The sequence below is a fragment of the Dendrobates tinctorius genome, unplaced genomic scaffold, assembly GCF_039654945.1.
Source record: "Dendrobates tinctorius isolate UK_male_01 unplaced genomic scaffold, ASM3965494v1 ptg000257l, whole genome shotgun sequence".
Lineage (NCBI taxonomy): Eukaryota > Metazoa > Chordata > Amphibia > Anura > Dendrobatidae > Dendrobates > Dendrobates tinctorius.
In genome coordinates, this window is record NW_027361924.1 from 5,534,954 (window position 1) to 5,552,651 (window position 17,698).

The 17,698-nt window shown below is 47.4% G+C and overlaps 2 protein-coding genes across 2 annotated transcripts in view; one reads left to right on the forward strand and one right to left on the reverse strand.

The window, feature by feature from the left end:
* LOC141069160 (rho GDP-dissociation inhibitor 2-like) overlaps window positions 1-10,436 on the reverse strand; it is a 38,065-nt gene extending 27,629 nt beyond the window's left edge. Inside the window, exon 1 of the mRNA XM_073558539.1 lies at window positions 10,280-10,436. The gene's annotated coding sequence lies outside the window, so the exon portion shown is untranslated. The remainder of the gene's footprint in view (window positions 1-10,279) is intronic.
* Window positions 10,437-12,055: 1,619 nt separating this feature from the next.
* RGS11 (regulator of G protein signaling 11) overlaps window positions 12,056-17,698 on the forward strand; it is a 104,367-nt gene continuing 98,724 nt past the window's right edge. The window contains exon 1 of the mRNA XM_073558537.1: window positions 12,056-12,166. Within this exon, the coding sequence (XP_073414638.1) occupies window positions 12,098-12,166 (69 nt within the window). The 5' untranslated portion in view covers window positions 12,056-12,097. The remainder of the gene's footprint in view (window positions 12,167-17,698) is intronic.

A 17,698-nucleotide genomic window follows, 5' to 3' on the forward strand; every position in this document is an offset into this window, starting at 1 on the left:
GGATTTCCTTAGTATTTCACAGGTGATGGAAGTATCATCAAGGCATCAGGAGTTCTCTCACATGTGTAACACTATGGAAATCCTGAAAACATGACCTGTTGGGGTCCACGAGGACTGGAGTTTGGGAAACACTGCTCTAGATGATGAAGATCACATCCCGAGTGCTCACCTTACTGTCAAGCTTGTGGAACATGGCCACCTATAGATTTTAGATACCAACTGGTGGTCTAGAATTGAATTATCAGGACCTTCTGGATAGATTGATAAGACAATCGACTAATTTGAGGACCATCCATGCCCTCTTGCAACGTTAGTGGAAGATAATCAGAGAGGAACCCAAGAAAAAGTACCTTCACCACAAAAAACGACGAGTCCTCGTCTTCAAACAGATACCCCCCAACATCACCCAGACCATGGTGACAAGTTCATCATTAGTTTGCCATTCTTTACCATGGCTAGAGCTTCAAGAATCCCCCCCCCCCCCATTAGTTCTATGGAAGGATGCTTCAAGATTTTGCGTTACACCTTGCAAACAGATTCCTTGCGTTAGAAGGGCCACCAAATATTAACACCGGCCATAGCTTATGGGTTGGTTACATGACCATGAAGGAAAGGTCTTCATAAAGACAACTTAAAATCTGAAAATAAAAGGGGAAAAGTAAAAATCAAAAACGAACCAGACGCTGAGGACCAATGTCTTAATTTTTTTCAGGAGGACCCATGGACAGGTCTCTTGTTTTAGGTCATTCTTAAAAATCGCTGACCCCAAAAAAGGGTCACCAAGCAAGCGTCTGCCAAAAATGATTTTCAGGAGGAAATTAGTTTTTTTTTTTTTTTTGACTAAAAGGCGTCCCTCCGTGTAACAAAATCGGAAGAACTTAGAGGGGGATGACGTGTCCGTAGTATGAACTACTCGAATCTGTATATGACCCCCACCCCCCCCAAGAGCTATGTTAAAACAAAGACTTTCCAACAGGATAACGGGTGGTCACCATTACAGTGGGAGACAACCACAAATTCTCTTTTCATAGACGTCTCCCCCCCACCGCCCCAAAAATAGCTTTAAGTAGCACAATGGGTGTCTGATATGGGCAAGTCTTCGATAGCGCCATATTGGCCAAGCCTCAGTTTCCACCATGGAGCCTGCCCCTAAAATGTGCCACCACCAAACACTTATGGACAAGAGTGGCGCTGTAGAAGCAGACTGTTTGTAGTCTCAGACGCCCCTTTAAGCTCCTTTCCTTGGCGGTCGTGTATGATAATGTCATGTAAGGTAAACAGTAAGAAGTGGGGGGGGTTCACATACTTTTTGCGTCTATGACGGTTCCCATTGTCATGACTCACCGGCGCCTTTCTCTGCTCGCAAGGATTTATTTTGATAACACAAGTAGTCGTCTCTCGTCCGAGCTCCGGTGCCGGTTAGCAGATGCCGCAGCGAGCTGCCAAGTGGAGGCATTACTCCGGAGCGGCGCGGCGGCTGTCAGCGGAGACCGATGGCACTATCTGTACACACGACGAGCTCGGCGAAAATAGCAAAACTTCTTAGAGACGTAAATTATCCAAAATAAAAAAAATAAAAAAATATTCAAAAATTGTAAAAATTCCTAAACTGATACCTTACCGTCCATCACAAAAAATATGTGACTCGCTGTACGCGTTACTGTCAGAGCTCCAAAAGTTTCTGAACGAACGCAAAGAGCCGGGAGCAGGTCCCCAGACACGTCGGGTCCATCTTAATATGGTCAAGAAGAAAGCACCATTTTTGGGAGCGCTGCTTGGTCTCAGGCTAAGCCGCAGATTGCTGGAGCAGAAGACCTCCCAACCAGGTCCCTACCTGCAACGGAGACCAAACAAGGCTGAACCAGCTCTACTGACCCTAAAATATGTGACTCCATCTGTAGGAAATGAAAAGGATTTCCAAACCATCTTACTTAAGGGTGCCCATTGTTTGGGCGAGGCTGGGGTGGGGAGGGAATGGGATGAGCAGCGCAGTCCTCAGATTTGGGTTTCATTGTTGGCAGAGCACAGGAGCGTCATCAGAATTTCAGAACGGAGCGGATCACGTTATGCGCTGGGGAAAAAAAAAAAAAAAATATCCCAATAAAAAAGGTCCAAAAACACGAACAATGAAGAGCCAAGTGAAAAATGGTCACCGCCTTTAGAAACCCTTGTCAGGTCCAACCTGGGGCGCTCCGGTTATTGCAAAACTGCTACCCCCATCACATCTGGATATGATAGGAATGGGAGTTTTGCAATAGCGGAGAGATGTCAGGTTGGAGACCTCCGCTTTAATGCTTCAAAAAGACAATTAAACCCATAAAGAACCGCTACAGATTATGGGCTCTGGAGGAACCGCAATTGCTCCCCATGCAGTTTTGGCCATAAGGTGGCGATAGAGATCAGAATTTACAAACAGGGCTGGCATTGGTTGGATGGTGGCAAAATTGTACACCCCCCCCCTCCAGGGGTTGGAATATAGAGCTGAATGGCCAAACCTGGAAGGGGCAACGGGAAAAATTAAATAAATCAATAGCCCCTCACCTCTGAGTTGGGTTGGCATATCAGAAGTGATATGAGGGGGTTGAAGAAAAAAAAAAAAAAAAAAAAAAAAAAAGTATAATAATGTGAGTTTTCCTAAAAGACTATGTTAGCAAAAAGCCGCAAAGAAGCGCCTACAGCATTTTAATACTATCAGTGATTTAAAAAAAAAAAAAATAGTTTAGTATTAAAAGTAACTTATTTACAGCGATTTTTTTTTTGTTATTCACCTTATGGCCACTGGAGGCGCTGTCACAATCCCATTTATCCTCCGATGAAGGGCCCATTAATCATCGGGTCGGCTGCGTCACACACTCAGTCATTCTCCTGTTTCATAAAAACCTGCCCCAACTTGCAGACTCCATACAAAGTCACAACGAGTCTCCACAGCCGACGTGTGTGTGCGCGCGCGTACACAGTCTCTACACTCCCATTTTCCATCAATATGGGGAGGGGGGGGGGGGGGGGGGGGGTCGGTTCTTCCCAGTGTCTACGCGTTTCTGGATCAGTTTACATGAGGACTCACTTCTGCAGGACGTGGATTACAGCCTGCAATCCATGTGTTCTTTAAAAGCTGTATGTGCTATACATTAGACTGCCTCTGTAAGCTGCACAGACTTGTTTGCTTTAGGTCAAAAAGCAAAGAAGATAAAGTTACATAAAGTCATACTCATTCAAGGTGAAAATAGATAAAGTATTTAAAAAAAAAAAACAAAAAAAACAAAAAACAAAAACACATACAGCAGGGAGAGAGTACAGGACCACGAAATACTGCGACTTACATCAAGAGATTGAGCCCCCAGAACTTGGAGGCGACATTAAGTTATAAGATTGCTTCTACGATTCATTGCGCAAATAACAGAGATATTAGGATAAAGAACAGATCTTGTCGTCAGGTGATCACACCCAGTTGTGGATTACAAAAAAAAAAAAAAAATATTGTAATATCACGGCACCATCTAGTCACTGACAACGAAGCAGCTGCCCCCAAAGGCTGCATAATAAAGGCCAATAGGGAAGACGCGCACCCTGTACAGAGCACACCGGTAGCCCTCGCCGTATTACTAAGGGCCCCGACACGGACGCTCACATGAGTTTCACCAATCGTTGGTTAGTAAAAAAAAAATGTTTATGGAAGGAGGACAAAAGAGTTTCTGACACAGAAGACACTATAGCGGGCGAGAACCAAAACAACGCAACACAAGAGAAACATGTCCAGGAGGTAACTCGGGATCAGTAATGTAATGTATGTACACAGTGACTGCACCAGCAGAATAGTGAGTGCAGCTCTGGGGTAGAATACAGGATGTAACTCAGGATCAGTAATGTAATGTATGTACACAGTGACTGCACCAGCAGAATAGTGAGAGCAGCTCTGGAGTATAATACAGGATGTAACTCAGGATCAGTAATGTAATGTATGTACACAGTGACTGCACCAGCAGAATAGTGAGTGCAGCTCTGGGGTATAATACAGGATGTAACTCAGGATCAGTAATGTAATGTATGTACCCAGTGATTGCACCAGCAGAATAGTGACTGCAGCTCTGGAGTATAATACAGGAGGTAACTCAGGATCAGTAATGTAATGTATGTACACAGTGATTGCACCAGCAGAATAGTGAGTGCAGCTCTGGAGTATAATACAGGATGTAACTCAGGATCAGTAATGTAATGTATGTACACAGTGACTGCACCAGCAGAATAGTGAGTGCAGCTCTGGAGTATAATACAGGAGGTAACTCAGGATCAGTAATGTAATGTATGTACACAGTGACTGCACCAGCAGAATAGTGAGTGCAGCTCTGGAGTATAATACAGGAGGTAACTCAGGATCAGTAATGTAATGTATGTACACAGTGACTGCACCAGCAGAATAGTGAGTGCAGCTTTGGAGTATAATACAGGATACATCAGGATCAGTAATGTAATGTATGCACACAGTGACTGCACCAGCAGAATAGTGAGTGCAGCTCTGGAGTATAATACAGGAGGTAACTCAGGATCAGTAATGTATGTACACAGTGACTGCACCAGCAGAATACTGAGTGCAGCGCAGCTCTGGGGTATAATACAGGGTGTAACTCAGGATCAGTAATGTATGTACACAGTGACTGCACCAGCAGAATAGTGAGCACAGCTCTGGAGTATAATACAGGATGTAACTCAGGATCAGTAATGTAATGTATGTACACAGTGACTGCACCAGCAGAATAGTGAGTGCAGCTCTGGGGTATAGTACAGGATGTAACTCAGGATCAGTAATGTAATGTATGTACACAGTGACTGCACCAGCAGAATAGTGAGTGCAGCTCTGGAGTATAATACAGGAGGTAACTCAGGATCAGTAATGTATGTACAAACAGTGACTGCACCAGCAGAATAGTGAGCACAGCTCTGGAGTATAATACAGGAGGTAACTCAGGATCAGTAATGTATGTACACAGTGACTGCACCAGCAGAATAGTGAGCACAGCTCTGGAGTATAATACAGGAGGTAACTCAGGATCAGTAATGTATGTACAAACAGTGACTGCACCAGCAGAATAGTGAGCACAGCTCTGGAGTATAATACAGGATGTAACTCAGGATCAGTAATGTAATGGATGTACACAGTGACTGCACCAGCAGAATACTGAGTGCAGCGCAGCTCTGGGGTATAATACAGGGTGTAACTCAGGATCAGTAATGTATGTACACAGTGACTGCACCAGCAGAATAGTGAGCACAGCTCTGGAGTATAATACAGGATGTAACTCTGGATCAGTAATGTAATGTATGTACACAGTGACTGCACCAGCAGAATAGTGAGTGCAGCTCTGGGGTATAATACAGGTGTAACTCAGGATCAGTATTATGACAGTTCACACACTGACTTGACTCTTTTTGTAGCCCAGTTATATATGTAAAGGATTAGATTGATAATACAAGGTGTGTGGTGGGGGGCGCTGTAGAGATAACACAGCCCATCCAATGCACCGGTGATATAGATGCTGAAGGACGTACAACAATCCAGCGACTGGAGGAGCTAAGGACATTTTCGTGTCTGTTGATGAAAATTGATGGGACATTGTAAAAGATATTTATTGTAGAATGGTCCGATGTGGTTACGTACGGACCAGACACGGCATACGGCCCTTCTCATGATACGCCATTACGAACCAATGGTTCCTGTGGGACCGTGTACATAGTGTGATGAGCGCATCAGGGAAGGTGAAGTCTCCAAGCTGTAGGCCAGGGTTAGAAGCACGGACCGGAGGAGACGATACAGCAGAAATGGACAATGTGCATCAAGGAGGATCAGGGCAGCAGAGAAAGCCGGATCACAGATGGGCAAGTGAGGCTGGAAACAGTAGAGGGCAGTAACAAAGGAACAGCAGAGATGCAGATACACTCCGGTATATTGCAGCAGGGATGCAGTTAACCACAGGAACAGCAGAGATGCAGATACACTCCGGTATCTTGCAGCAGGGATGCAGTTAACCACAGGAACAGCAGAGAGTTGCGAGTGCAGTAGTCAGATGCTGGAAAGCAGAAGAGAGAGTCAGGGAGAATAATTAGTCAGGAGAGGAAGATGAGGCAAACTCCTACAAAAGCACATGGTACAAAGGCGTTATACCTTCCCAAATACTCGGGCCACTCATGGATGCCTGAGCCAGGCTTAAAAGGACTTGAGTGAAGAAATCAAATCACAGATGTATGCTGGGTTAAATCGGGTAAATAGGGAGCTGACCATAAGGGAAGAAAGCAAGGAGGGTACAGGTAAGCAACACATAGCAAGGGCGCATGGACATGTGTACTGTAGACCTCCGTATCATACAGGTGATGCTACTAGTACTTGGTTCCAAGGTTAATACCAATTTTCAAGAGTAGAGGTCAGGAATAGAGGCGTCCTTATCAGCCATTGACTCACTAAGGCCGTGATTGTGACACTTTCACGGCTTTATGGCACCATGTCATTCCATAAGCACGATGACAAGTTGTTCCTCATCCTCGAGGTAAAGGTTACCGGGGAGTGTTCTGTTGGTCGAATTCCTTTCAACAAGTCAAGAAGATATTTCCTCATTGTAACTGAAAGACAACGACAATGAGGAAAACTCCCACCCGAGAAAACTGAAGGCCGAGGAAAGAAAGTGGATATTTTATCCACCGTACAGAAGAAAACAGGGCGAAGTTATAATATATGGCCCTCAAAATGTGTCCCCAGGTATGGAAGTTACGATGAAGCAAGGTTGGCTGGAGGTGCCACCACCAGCCTTGGTCACCAAGTTGCAGACTGCTACAGAAGACGAGCCACCACCACTCATCGGAAGGGTTGTAGTTTAGTGTGCTTGATTGACCACCACCCCATTCACAACCACGGTTCTCAGCATTGGTGGTGGTCCAATGGTTGGACATCCAGCAGGTGGGGATAACTTCCAAACTTCAGACAACCTCTTTAAAAGGGAATGTGGCCCAGCAGCAAAACCACACAGGTATTTGTAATGGTTCTCCTCAACAATAGAGAACGAGTTGGGCGAAACCTTCATGCTGCCATTTGCTGGTGGACCACCTCAGAGCGGACCACCGGTTCTCCACAACGTTTCCTACTATTCATCCACCCTACAAAACACTGCATCGGGCACCAATGAAGAATGGCGGATAAAAGTCTCCTTGCGACCGGAGGAAAAGAAGCAGAATAAGTCACCGGGAGCTCGGAGAGACGGGTTCCGCTATATCTCCTTGTAAGGAGGGTCAGGACACCTTCACAGATCCGGACTACTCCAGCGTCTACAGACATGTCAGACCAACTTCCAGAAACGTCAGGAATGTCCATTCATCACCTCATCTAATCCTGTACATACACCGTACCCCACAGGCCCAATAATCCTCCAGAAGCGTTATAAGGGGGGCTGATGTCAGGGTCTCTGGGGCGTCTCAGCGCTGGAAATGTGCGACATCAAAATACGAAGGAGGCAGACATAAGTATCAGTGACGTACATAAAAAGGGAACTAAAGCAAGTCTGTGTTATATAGAGAGGAATTCTCCTGTATAGCAGACCCCACGTCCTGCGAGCGCAGCAATACATGTACGTAGATGGGAGTCACACGGATCGGAAGACAACTGGAGCTAAGAAATCAGAACTTGTGGAAACCGGAGAATATACTAAAGGGGACATAGAAATAAGGAAACTGTATGTAGACTCAACAGAGCTCCCCCAGAGCCAGCCCCCCCCCCTCACACAGCAAAAGGGAGCCAGCCAGCCCCCCCTCACACAGCAAAAGGGAGCCAGCCAGCCCCCCCCCTCACACAGCAAAAGGGAGCCAGCCAGCCCCCCCCCTCACACAGCAAAAGGGAGCCAGCCAGCCCCCCCCCCTCACACAGCAAAAGGGAGCCAGCCAGCCCCCCCCCCCTCACACAGCAAAAGGGAGCCAGCCAGCCCCCCCCCTCACACAGCAAAAGGGAGCCAGCCAGCCCCCCCCCTCACACAGCAAAAGGGAGCCAGCCAGCCCCCCCCTCACACAGCAAAAGGGAGCCAGCCAGCCCCCCCCCTCACACAGCAAAAGGGAGCCAGCCAGCCCCCCCCCTCACACAGCAAAAGGGAGCCAGCCAGCCCCCCCCTCACACAGCAAAAGGGAGCCAGCCAGCCCCCCCCCTCACACAGCAAAAGGGAGCCAGCCAGCCCCCCCCTCACACAGCAAAAGGGAGCCAGCCAGCCCCCCCCCTCACACAGCAAAAGGGAGCCAGCCAGCCCCCCCCTCACACAGCAAAAGGGAGCCAGCCAGCCCCCCCCCTCACACAGCAAAAGGGAGCCAGCCAGCCCCCCCCCTCACACAGCAAAAGGGAGCCAGCCAGCCCCCCCCCTCACACAGCAAAAGGGAGCCAGCCAGCCCCCCCCCTCACACAGCAAAAGGGAGCCAGCCAGCCCCCCCCCTCACACAGCAAAAGGGAGCCAGCCAGCCCCCCCCTCACACAGCAAAAGGGAGCCAGCCAGCCCCCCCAGAAGGGAGCCAGCCAGCCCCCCACACAGCACCACAGTGCACCCCCACAAGGGTGCCAGCCAGCCCTCACAGCACCACAGTGCACCCCACAAGGGAGTCATCACCCTCACAGCAAAAGGGAGCCAGCCAGCACCCTCACAGCAGTGCACCCCCCACAAGGGAACCATCCAGCACCCTCACAGCATCACAGTGCCCCACCCACAAGGGAACCAGCCAGTACCCACTTCACTATGCTGAGTTGCAGTACCCTATATGGCCACATGGACATGGATGGCGCTGTGCTGGATACTGCATCACCTAGCGATACAAATCCTGGATACCCCATTCAACATTGCGGCTTAAGAGACATTAGTGACCTGAGAAATCAGCGGCAGCCGCAACATTGTGACCTGATTTTAGAGAAAAGAAAAAAAGGGAAAAACCTCAGAAACTTTAGAGGTAAATCAGGAAAAAACCAAAAAGCTCCTGTTGACGGATCTATTAATCTTATGCTCTTACACTGATCGGAGTACTCGGATGATACGTTAATGAGAGCGGGGGTCCTGGGTGGTCACACAAGCCTGAGGTCTGTCACTGCAGAGGATTGTGTAGACTGGATACAATTGTAGCAAACCATCAGCAGTGAGAAGTAACGTGCGTTTGGCCTAAACAAGGAGGTTTCCATTCACTGACAGCAAGAAGAGATCTTACAACACAAGAAAAAGCAGAATCTGACTTCAAGGATTCCTCCGCGTCACCCTACAAGTCAGGAATCTGCGCCCTGCCGCTGCGAGTCTCAACCCGTCCCCGCGATCCTCGCCGTGCGATGCAGCGCAGCCCAACGGGTTAATGACGGCCCAGGAGAGCCTCAGAGAACCGGTCTAACCTGAAATTTACACTCCCACAAAATTTTTTAAGTTACTGGTTTGTTATAGAAAAATAAAAATCCCCGTATGGGAAAGTTTTGGATCAGAGAAGGTCCAAAAATGGAGATTGTGCAAATGACGACCGAAAGCAGCTCAGAGGTTAAAACGTGGGACCATTAGGGGATTGCAATATGAGCGATTGCCCACCATCACATATAAGGTGGGATATAATCCGCAGCGGAGCACGGATTTTAGCTAAAGATGGGGCAGCTTGGAAGTAACTCATGCAGCGGCATTAACCCTTGCAATTGCTTGTAGTGCAACTCCTTAATATGTTCCCATATACTGTCAGGCTGTAGCAGGAGAGCGAGGCCCCCTATACATAAGGTTGTAGTGGAACTACAAGGCTCAGCAATAGGGATTTAGGAGGAGCAAGTGCCAAATTAAAGCTGTGCTGGCCATGTGGGCGCCACTTCCCAATACTATCCGTCCAGCCCTATTAATACTTCTATGCACATTGCAAAATCCCCCTTTGCCCCCAACCTGTACCTGCAGGACCACCTGACGGCGCCGCCATCACCTGCACGACCCCAAGAGGCCAATAAAGACTGAACTGAGACCGAATCAAAATAGATGACCCCCCCCATTATTGATATACCGCCTCGTACCCCACAGTGGGGTCTAATTCCACAACTGAACCCACAGGAGGGACCTAGGGGACCGCAGTGGGGTCCCCGTCTGCCCCCATCCCATAAGTCACGACTGGAGCCCGACCCAACCCCAATCATCCAACCTGAACCAACGTGCAAAGTTCAGCCCCACAGATGTCGCCCCAGCGCGCTCAGTGCCCCCCATACCAATCCAGACCCCCAAAACTGGAAGGAAGGAAGCAGTGCAACAATGTAACCCCCTACCTCTGCCAGTGAGCTCAGTGCTGGCTTCCTGGCGGGGCTCAGGGTGGAAGTGCTGAAGTTCTGAGGAGGCCCAGCCCTGAGCACACTGCAGCCAATGATCGGGGGCCCAGCCTGGCCTCACTGGAGGTGTGGGCTGCTGACAGGAAGTGGCTGCAACAAAGCTGACATTCTCCTGCTCACAAGGGGTTAAGGGGGGTGTAAAGTGGGCTTTAGGTGCCCAAAGTTTGAAAAACTTTTTCTTTTCACTTTTTCCTTTTCATTTTCAATCCTGGATGTGGGGTCTTCAAAGTAAATGAACTTTTAGAAAACTTTTCATATGTTACAAAAGTTTTGGTCAGTGGTGGTCCGGGGGGGCTCAGACCTCACCGAATCATCACAGGTACGAGCGCCATCCGTGAAAACCGTAGATAGAAATCGTGCGCGAAAACCAGACTTCTGAACGAGGCCTGCATTGGAGGTTATGAACCATCTCTAGGATCCAAAACGGAGCGTGAAAAAACTGCAGCCGTGTGAACAGCCGCATAGACTGTAATGGGCTTGTGTTCCGTCACAGATAGAACTCATGCGTGAAATCCCAATGTTAGCATCGGCCCTTAACATAATGGAGCTGTAAAGGGATTTTTTTTTCTAATTTTTCTTTATTTTCTTTTTCTATATTCCCTTTATTTACTTATTTTTTTATTAATTAATTTATAATATTTTTTTCTTTTTTATGTTGTTTTTTTTAGGTTAATTCTTTTATTTACTTTATTTATTTTCACTTTTTTATGTTTTTTATATATTTACTCTTTATTTACTTATCTTTTTTATTTATTTTTTTATGTTGTTTATTTTTTTCTTTTTCTATTTTCCCTTTATTTACTTATTTTTTATTTTAATTTTTACTTTTTTCATGTTGTGCTTATTTAAAAAAATATATATATATATATATTTACTTATTTTTACTTTACTATACTTATTGTTTTACTTTTTGTTTTTTTAACTTTTTTATTTTTTCTCTTTATTTTCTTTTTTTATTTGCCCTTTTACTCACCTTTTTATTTATTTCTATACCATTTTGTTTATTTTTTTATTTTTAATTAATTATTTTCCCTATATTTACTTAACTTTGTATGTATTTAATTTTTGCATTTCATGTTTATTTTTTACATTTATTTTTTCTTTTTTCTATTTTCCCATTGTTTACTTATCTTTTTATTTATTTTTAACTTTTTTATATTTATTTTATTTTTTTTTTTTTTACATTTTTTTAAAATATTTCTATAGTCAATGCAAAGCTATGGTAATTGCCAACCTTCCCATGATCCCTGGAAATCTAGTGATCCCCAACCTGTGTCTGCAGCTGTGCAAAAAAATTACATTGAAAAGTGACACAAAATAATCAAAAAAAGGAAAACAATATCCTTATGTTACATCTAATACAAAAAAATTCGTGTAAAATGATGGAGAACACATTATCTGTAGTTTTAGAAAACTTTTGCTATGTCATAGACCCCCACCGATCAGTACTTTAAAGGGATTATTCTCAAGCATGCACACAGTGGTGTACGGAGTCAATGGAAAGTTGTAACCAGTCCAGACAATCCTCTCTGTGATTGTAGCCCCCCCATTAAATATTATGCCCATTTGATATCAATTAAAAAAAAAAGTATCGCTATCAGTACATAAGTGTGGCGCCACCTGGTGTTCACAGTGTATAGCAATGTGCACGCCCACCTAATGAGCTCAGTTCTCCTGGACGCTCATACGTGGTGTAAAAGTACAGATGAGAAGACTCCTACTGGAAACAAACTAAAGTATTATATTTTCAGCTTCCAGATGGGGAAGGAGACGGATTCTATCCTGTATCTGTCTCCAGCGTCACCAGAGGAGCACAGAAGAAAAAAGGTATTTATTTATGCGATAAAACTAAGAATTGCCATAAATGAGTTATTACCAGACTGTCAGGGCTCTGGAATGAAATGATTCATGGGATAATCCTCTGTACACTGATAAGAGTAAGTTCCTTCTTCAGGTTCCTCTTCTCTGTACAATGAAGTAAGTTTCTGCCTTTTCTGTAAGGTGCGCTCCCATAGTCATCAGGCGGCACACGTCTATGGTGCGAGTGTTGTGCGCGAATAGAATGAGAAAACCTCAGTACAGACTGACACCGTCACCGCATTAATAGGAAAGAGGAGGAAATCTCCACAGAAATGGCTGACAACCCATCAGGATTGGATTGAATTGGCCCCCACATCATCGCTGGCGCTGGACATTGTTTATTTGTCATTCCTGTCCGAAAACTAAACTTCTGGACATTTTGGAAGCCTGTGCAGACCACCTGTGATACCGGAAGTGTTGTCATAGGGACACAGGTATAAAGAGATGTTCACAGCAGACCTGCAGCTTCCACTTATGATAACTCTTCAGTTATGAGGCCAAATGTCCTTATCTTAGTTTTGTGCTGCCAGAACATGGCTACAATAAGTGTTGCCATAGGGATATAGGGAGCAAAGGAATTCTCACACCGGTCCTGCAGGTTTACCTTCTTATAGTTCTTCAGTAATACGGATTTACATCCCTATAAGAACACAGAGCAGGAAGTGTTGTCATAGGCACATGGGTAGCAAAGCTTTTCTGACATGGACTTACAAGTTTATCCTCTGATAATACCTCACCTCTGATTTTGACTAAATGTCTTGTGATAGTGTCTGACATAATGACAGGAAGAACTGTGATAGGGACATAGATGTAGAAGCTTTAGGAACTTCTGATTTTCACTTTTAATATTTTTTGAGTGTCAGAGCATAGTGACAGGAAGAACTATCATAGGGACATAGATTTAGAAGCTATAACGACCTCTGATTTTGGCTATTAATGTCTTCTGAGCATGTTAGAGCATAGTGACAGGAAGAACTATCATAGGGATCTAAAATTTAGAAGCTTTAGTGACCTCTAATATTCACTTTTAGTGTCTTTTGAGAATGTCAGAGCATAACGACAGGAAGTGTTATCATAGGGACATAGATTTAGAAGCTTTAGCGACCTCTGATATTCACTTTTAGTGTCTTTTGAGAATGTCAGAGCATAACGACAGGAAGTGTTATCATAGGGACATAGACACAAGGATTTAAAAAATAATATTTTAAAAACAGACAGGAGATTTTCTGGCAGTTCCCCTTTAAGCCAACCCCCTCGCTCCCGGGCTGTAATCATCTTATAATTGGTCGGGGGGCAGTGAGATATAATCAGTCGCTTCTCTATGGTAATTATACGCACGGTGGCGTTCAGCTGAGGGTCTCACTGACCGTGTCAGGTCCCCGCTGGTTGGACAGAGCGGCGGTGACCCGGAGACCCCGGCTCTGATCTCTCTGCCCCTCATTTTTCATTCTTGATTTTCCAGCACCCGAGAAGCCGCCGTCCTCAGACGAGAGATCGATTAATATTCTATTCACTGTTTCCATTACAGCCCTTTAAAAAGGTCCCTATAAACCTCAACCAAAATGTTAGAGGAGAAGATAGCTACTTCCTCCATTACTAGAGGGGAAGCTCACCACTCACTCCTTCACTGATCAAGATCCTAGAGGAGAAGCTAGCTTATTTCTCCGTCACTGATCTGATCATTATAGGAGAAGCTAGCTTCTTCCTCCCTCACTGTTTGGACCAGTTTAGGTCGGTTAGTCAGTTTCTAACCGCTCGTGCAGACACATGCACATTTGTGAACTGGAGGTCATTTTGCAGGGCTCTGGCAGTGCTCCTCCTGTCCTGCTGCTGGGTTGTTGCCCTCCTACGGCCCCCACCACGTCTCCTGGGAGCACCTCCAGCCTCTGGACACTATGTTGACAGACACAGCTCGCACTGATGTGCCATCCTGGATGAGCTGCACTACCTGAGTCACTTGTGTGGGTTGTAGAGTCCGTCTCATGCTACCATGAGTGTGAAAGCACAACCAGCATTCAAAAGTAACCAAAACATCAGCCAGAAAGCATTGGTACTGAGATGTGGTCTGTGGTCCCCACCTGCAGAACCACTCCTTTATTGAGGGTGTCTTGATAATTGCCAATAATTTCCATCTGTTGTCTATTCCATTTGCACAACAGCATGTGAAATTGATTGTCAATCAGTGTTGCTTCCGTGGCACCCCTAAGGATTCAGTTGCCACAGAGGTACTGCACCTCCTCCTGAGGTGTGTGACCCCACCATCCAGGTAGGTTGGAGGCTCCTGACCACGCTCCAACACCTGCATCCCACACAACACAGTAGTTCAGCAAAGCCACATTGCGGCTCCCTGCTTGGAGTGTAGCAGAGCACCTTTCTTGGCTCCCTGCTTGGAACACGAAACGTGCTGGGAGGTGGGTGGAGTTAGAATACATAAAAGAGCGGGAGGGTTTAGGATTTCAGGTCAGTCAGTGGGAGAGAGTGAGGAGAGAGGATCCCTGGAAGAGGGATGGAGGAAGGAGGTGCTGCAGCAGATCTCAGTGACCTGGGTCTTCTGGCACGGGAAAGGGAAGGAGAAAGACATTGAACAGAAACCTGATCTTCCATAAGAAGGAGAGATTAGTACGGAGCGAAGGAGTAAAAGGGAACAGAGGACGTGGGTTAGAGGAAGAACCCTGCCTAGAAGTTCTAAGCACAAGGCCGGGGCCCAGTCCCCGAGGTTGTACGGATACTAATGGTCCTGCAGCAGACACCAGAGGAATAGAAGTAGTGACCACTTTATTCCCACACAAGACTTGGGGGCACAACAGCAACTGGATAGTGAGCCGGGACTAGGTAGTAAGGAGTCCCCGAAGCAGGCTACAGCTGTCTGCCGTACAAGTAGAGTTCATAGGAACATCTGACAGGAGGAACTCCAGTGTAACTCAGTACTGAGAGTACTTCACTAAAGGAGACGTTCAGAAAAGGCACATGTTGGCGGAGTGTTGGAGGGGAGCATTCCATCTGGCCTAGAGGTTGACTGAGTCCCTGACCCGGAGGACACGGCACGGAGGCAGGCTCCTGTGTGTACTACAGACTGTGAATAAAGCTTTGGAACTACATGCCCTGGTGTCCTCCATTCATTCTTGCGCTAACACACCCTGTACTGCTACATCTGGGTACCAGCTTCCACACCGCCTGCACCTCTCCTCTACCCCTACACCTACACTGCCCTGGGGCTACAGCTCCACCTGTGGGGAGCTTCACCATCTTGGCTGCAACCCACCACCAGCCCCAGAGGATCTGCACGCAGCGTCGACCTAACACCTCACTTGCCGAACACCACAGGTGGCGTCACAAACTTTTCCATTCACTACATTCCACCATTCAAACTTCCCCTATTAATTGGCCACGGACCGGGTCACCACTGCTGTGACACATCCCGCTGACCCCGGCCCGGTACCGGGTACCCCACATCCCCACTTCCAAAGTGGACGGTTTGATTTCACAGAAGTCTGATTTACTTGGAGTTAGATTCTGTTAAGTGCTCCCTTACTGGCACCAGATGATGTTCTTCACTCTATAGTTAGAGAAAAGGACCAAAGAGGCTGCTTACTCTGAAGCATTGTCCAGAAGGGTTGCAAGGGGGACATTTTGGGTGACCGGGTGACCGAAAGATTAGTCCGGTGCCAGTGCTCATATCTTCCCTGTATAAAGTGTTGCTAGGTAGGTCATGAAGAAGTTCTGCTGGTCCACTAGCCCTGACCTCTCGTTACCTGCCCTGTGCGGGATGGACGAGCATGTTTGTCAGGCTAATCATCGTACTGACCATGACTTTATAGAATGTCATTAGGCCATCTTTCCACCTTTCTCGAAGCAAACACATCTGATTTGTCTCATCTTTCTGTATAATTTAACCTCTCGGTTTCCTAGATTAATGGGGAGCGTCTTTCTTCTAAGGAGGCACCGAAGTAAGAGATGAACCGACAGATGAGGGTATCATACAGAGAGACCAGAGCATCCGGCAGAAAAGCGTGTGAAATGTATCCGATGTGCATAACGTATCCAACACCATCTCATCAGATACTTCTGTCTTTTGCTTCTGGTCCAGTATTCTGTCCTTATTAATTTCATCATTTGTTCTTATAAATGGATTCTGCTCCCAATCCCCTGGAGGGACATTAAATAAGATGGTGACTTCCTGCAGTCTCCACTAGAGGGAGCTCAAGAGCGCACTGAATACTGATTACACCGCATGCAGCCAGCGCCCCCTAGTGGCTGCAGCAGTTATTTCTAATTGTAGCATTTTATTCTTTGTCCATGGAGAGGATTTGAAGCCATATGACAGAATTTTGGACTATTTGCGTAAAAAAAATAGTGTTCAAGGGTGGAAATTAAGGTAATGTGGGGAAGGTGACTTGACGGATGACTTGACTGGTAGCAGGAGGGGACGGTTTGTGCACTGGAGATGGAGATTGACAGGTTAGAAGGGTGACAGCCAGGAAAGAGAGATAGGAGAGTGCAGTACCGAGAAAAGACCACAAGATGGCAGGGGAGAGTAGCTCTGGACTTGACAACGGCTTATGGCTCGAGAAATGCACAGTCATGGGGGCGGGGAAATAGGAGCCCGGGAGGGAAATTCCCCTGTAAGGGAGGGGATAAATAGAAGAAGGCGGGGCTCGGGGTTTAGTCAGTCCTGGGAGGAGCTCGACAGAAGACTTGGAACGGAAGTCAGAAACGGAGAAAAGCTTGACCGGGGGACTGACGGGAGAAGACAGTCAGGGGGGTGGTCCTGACACGACGTACCGCAGGACAGACGAGGCGGTGGGTCGGACACGATGTACCGCAGGACAGGCGAGGCGGTGGGTCGGACACGACGTACCGCAGGATAGGCGAGGCGGTGGGTCGGACACGACGTACCGCACGACAGGCGAGGCGGTGGGTCGGACACGACGTACCGCAGGATAGGCGAGGCGGTGGGTCGGACACGACGTACCGCAGGACAGGCGAGGCGGTGGGTCGGACACGACGTACCGCAGGACAGGCGAGGCGGTGGGTCGGACACGACGTACCGCAGGATAGGCGAGGCGGTGGGTCGGACACGACGTACCGCAGGACAGGCGAAGCGGTGGGTCGGACACGACGTACCGCAGGACAGGCGAGGCGGTGGGTCGGACACGACGTACCGCAGGATGGGCGAGGCGGTGGGTCGGACACGACGTACCGCAGGACAGACGAGGCGGTGGGTCGGACACGACGTACCGCAGGACAGGCGAGGCGGTGGGTCGGACACGACGTACCGCAGGACAGGCGAGGCGGTGGGTCGGACACGACGTACCGCAGGATAGGCGGGGTGACGTAGCGCAGGACAAGTGAGGCCCCAGGAGTACCGACTGGACGATGACCTCGGACAGGTGAAGCGCTTGTTTTTTTTGGGGGGGGTCTGGCATGTGGGTCGGACACGACGTACCGCAGGACAGGCGAGGCGGTGGGTCGGACACGACGTACCGCAGGATAGGCGAG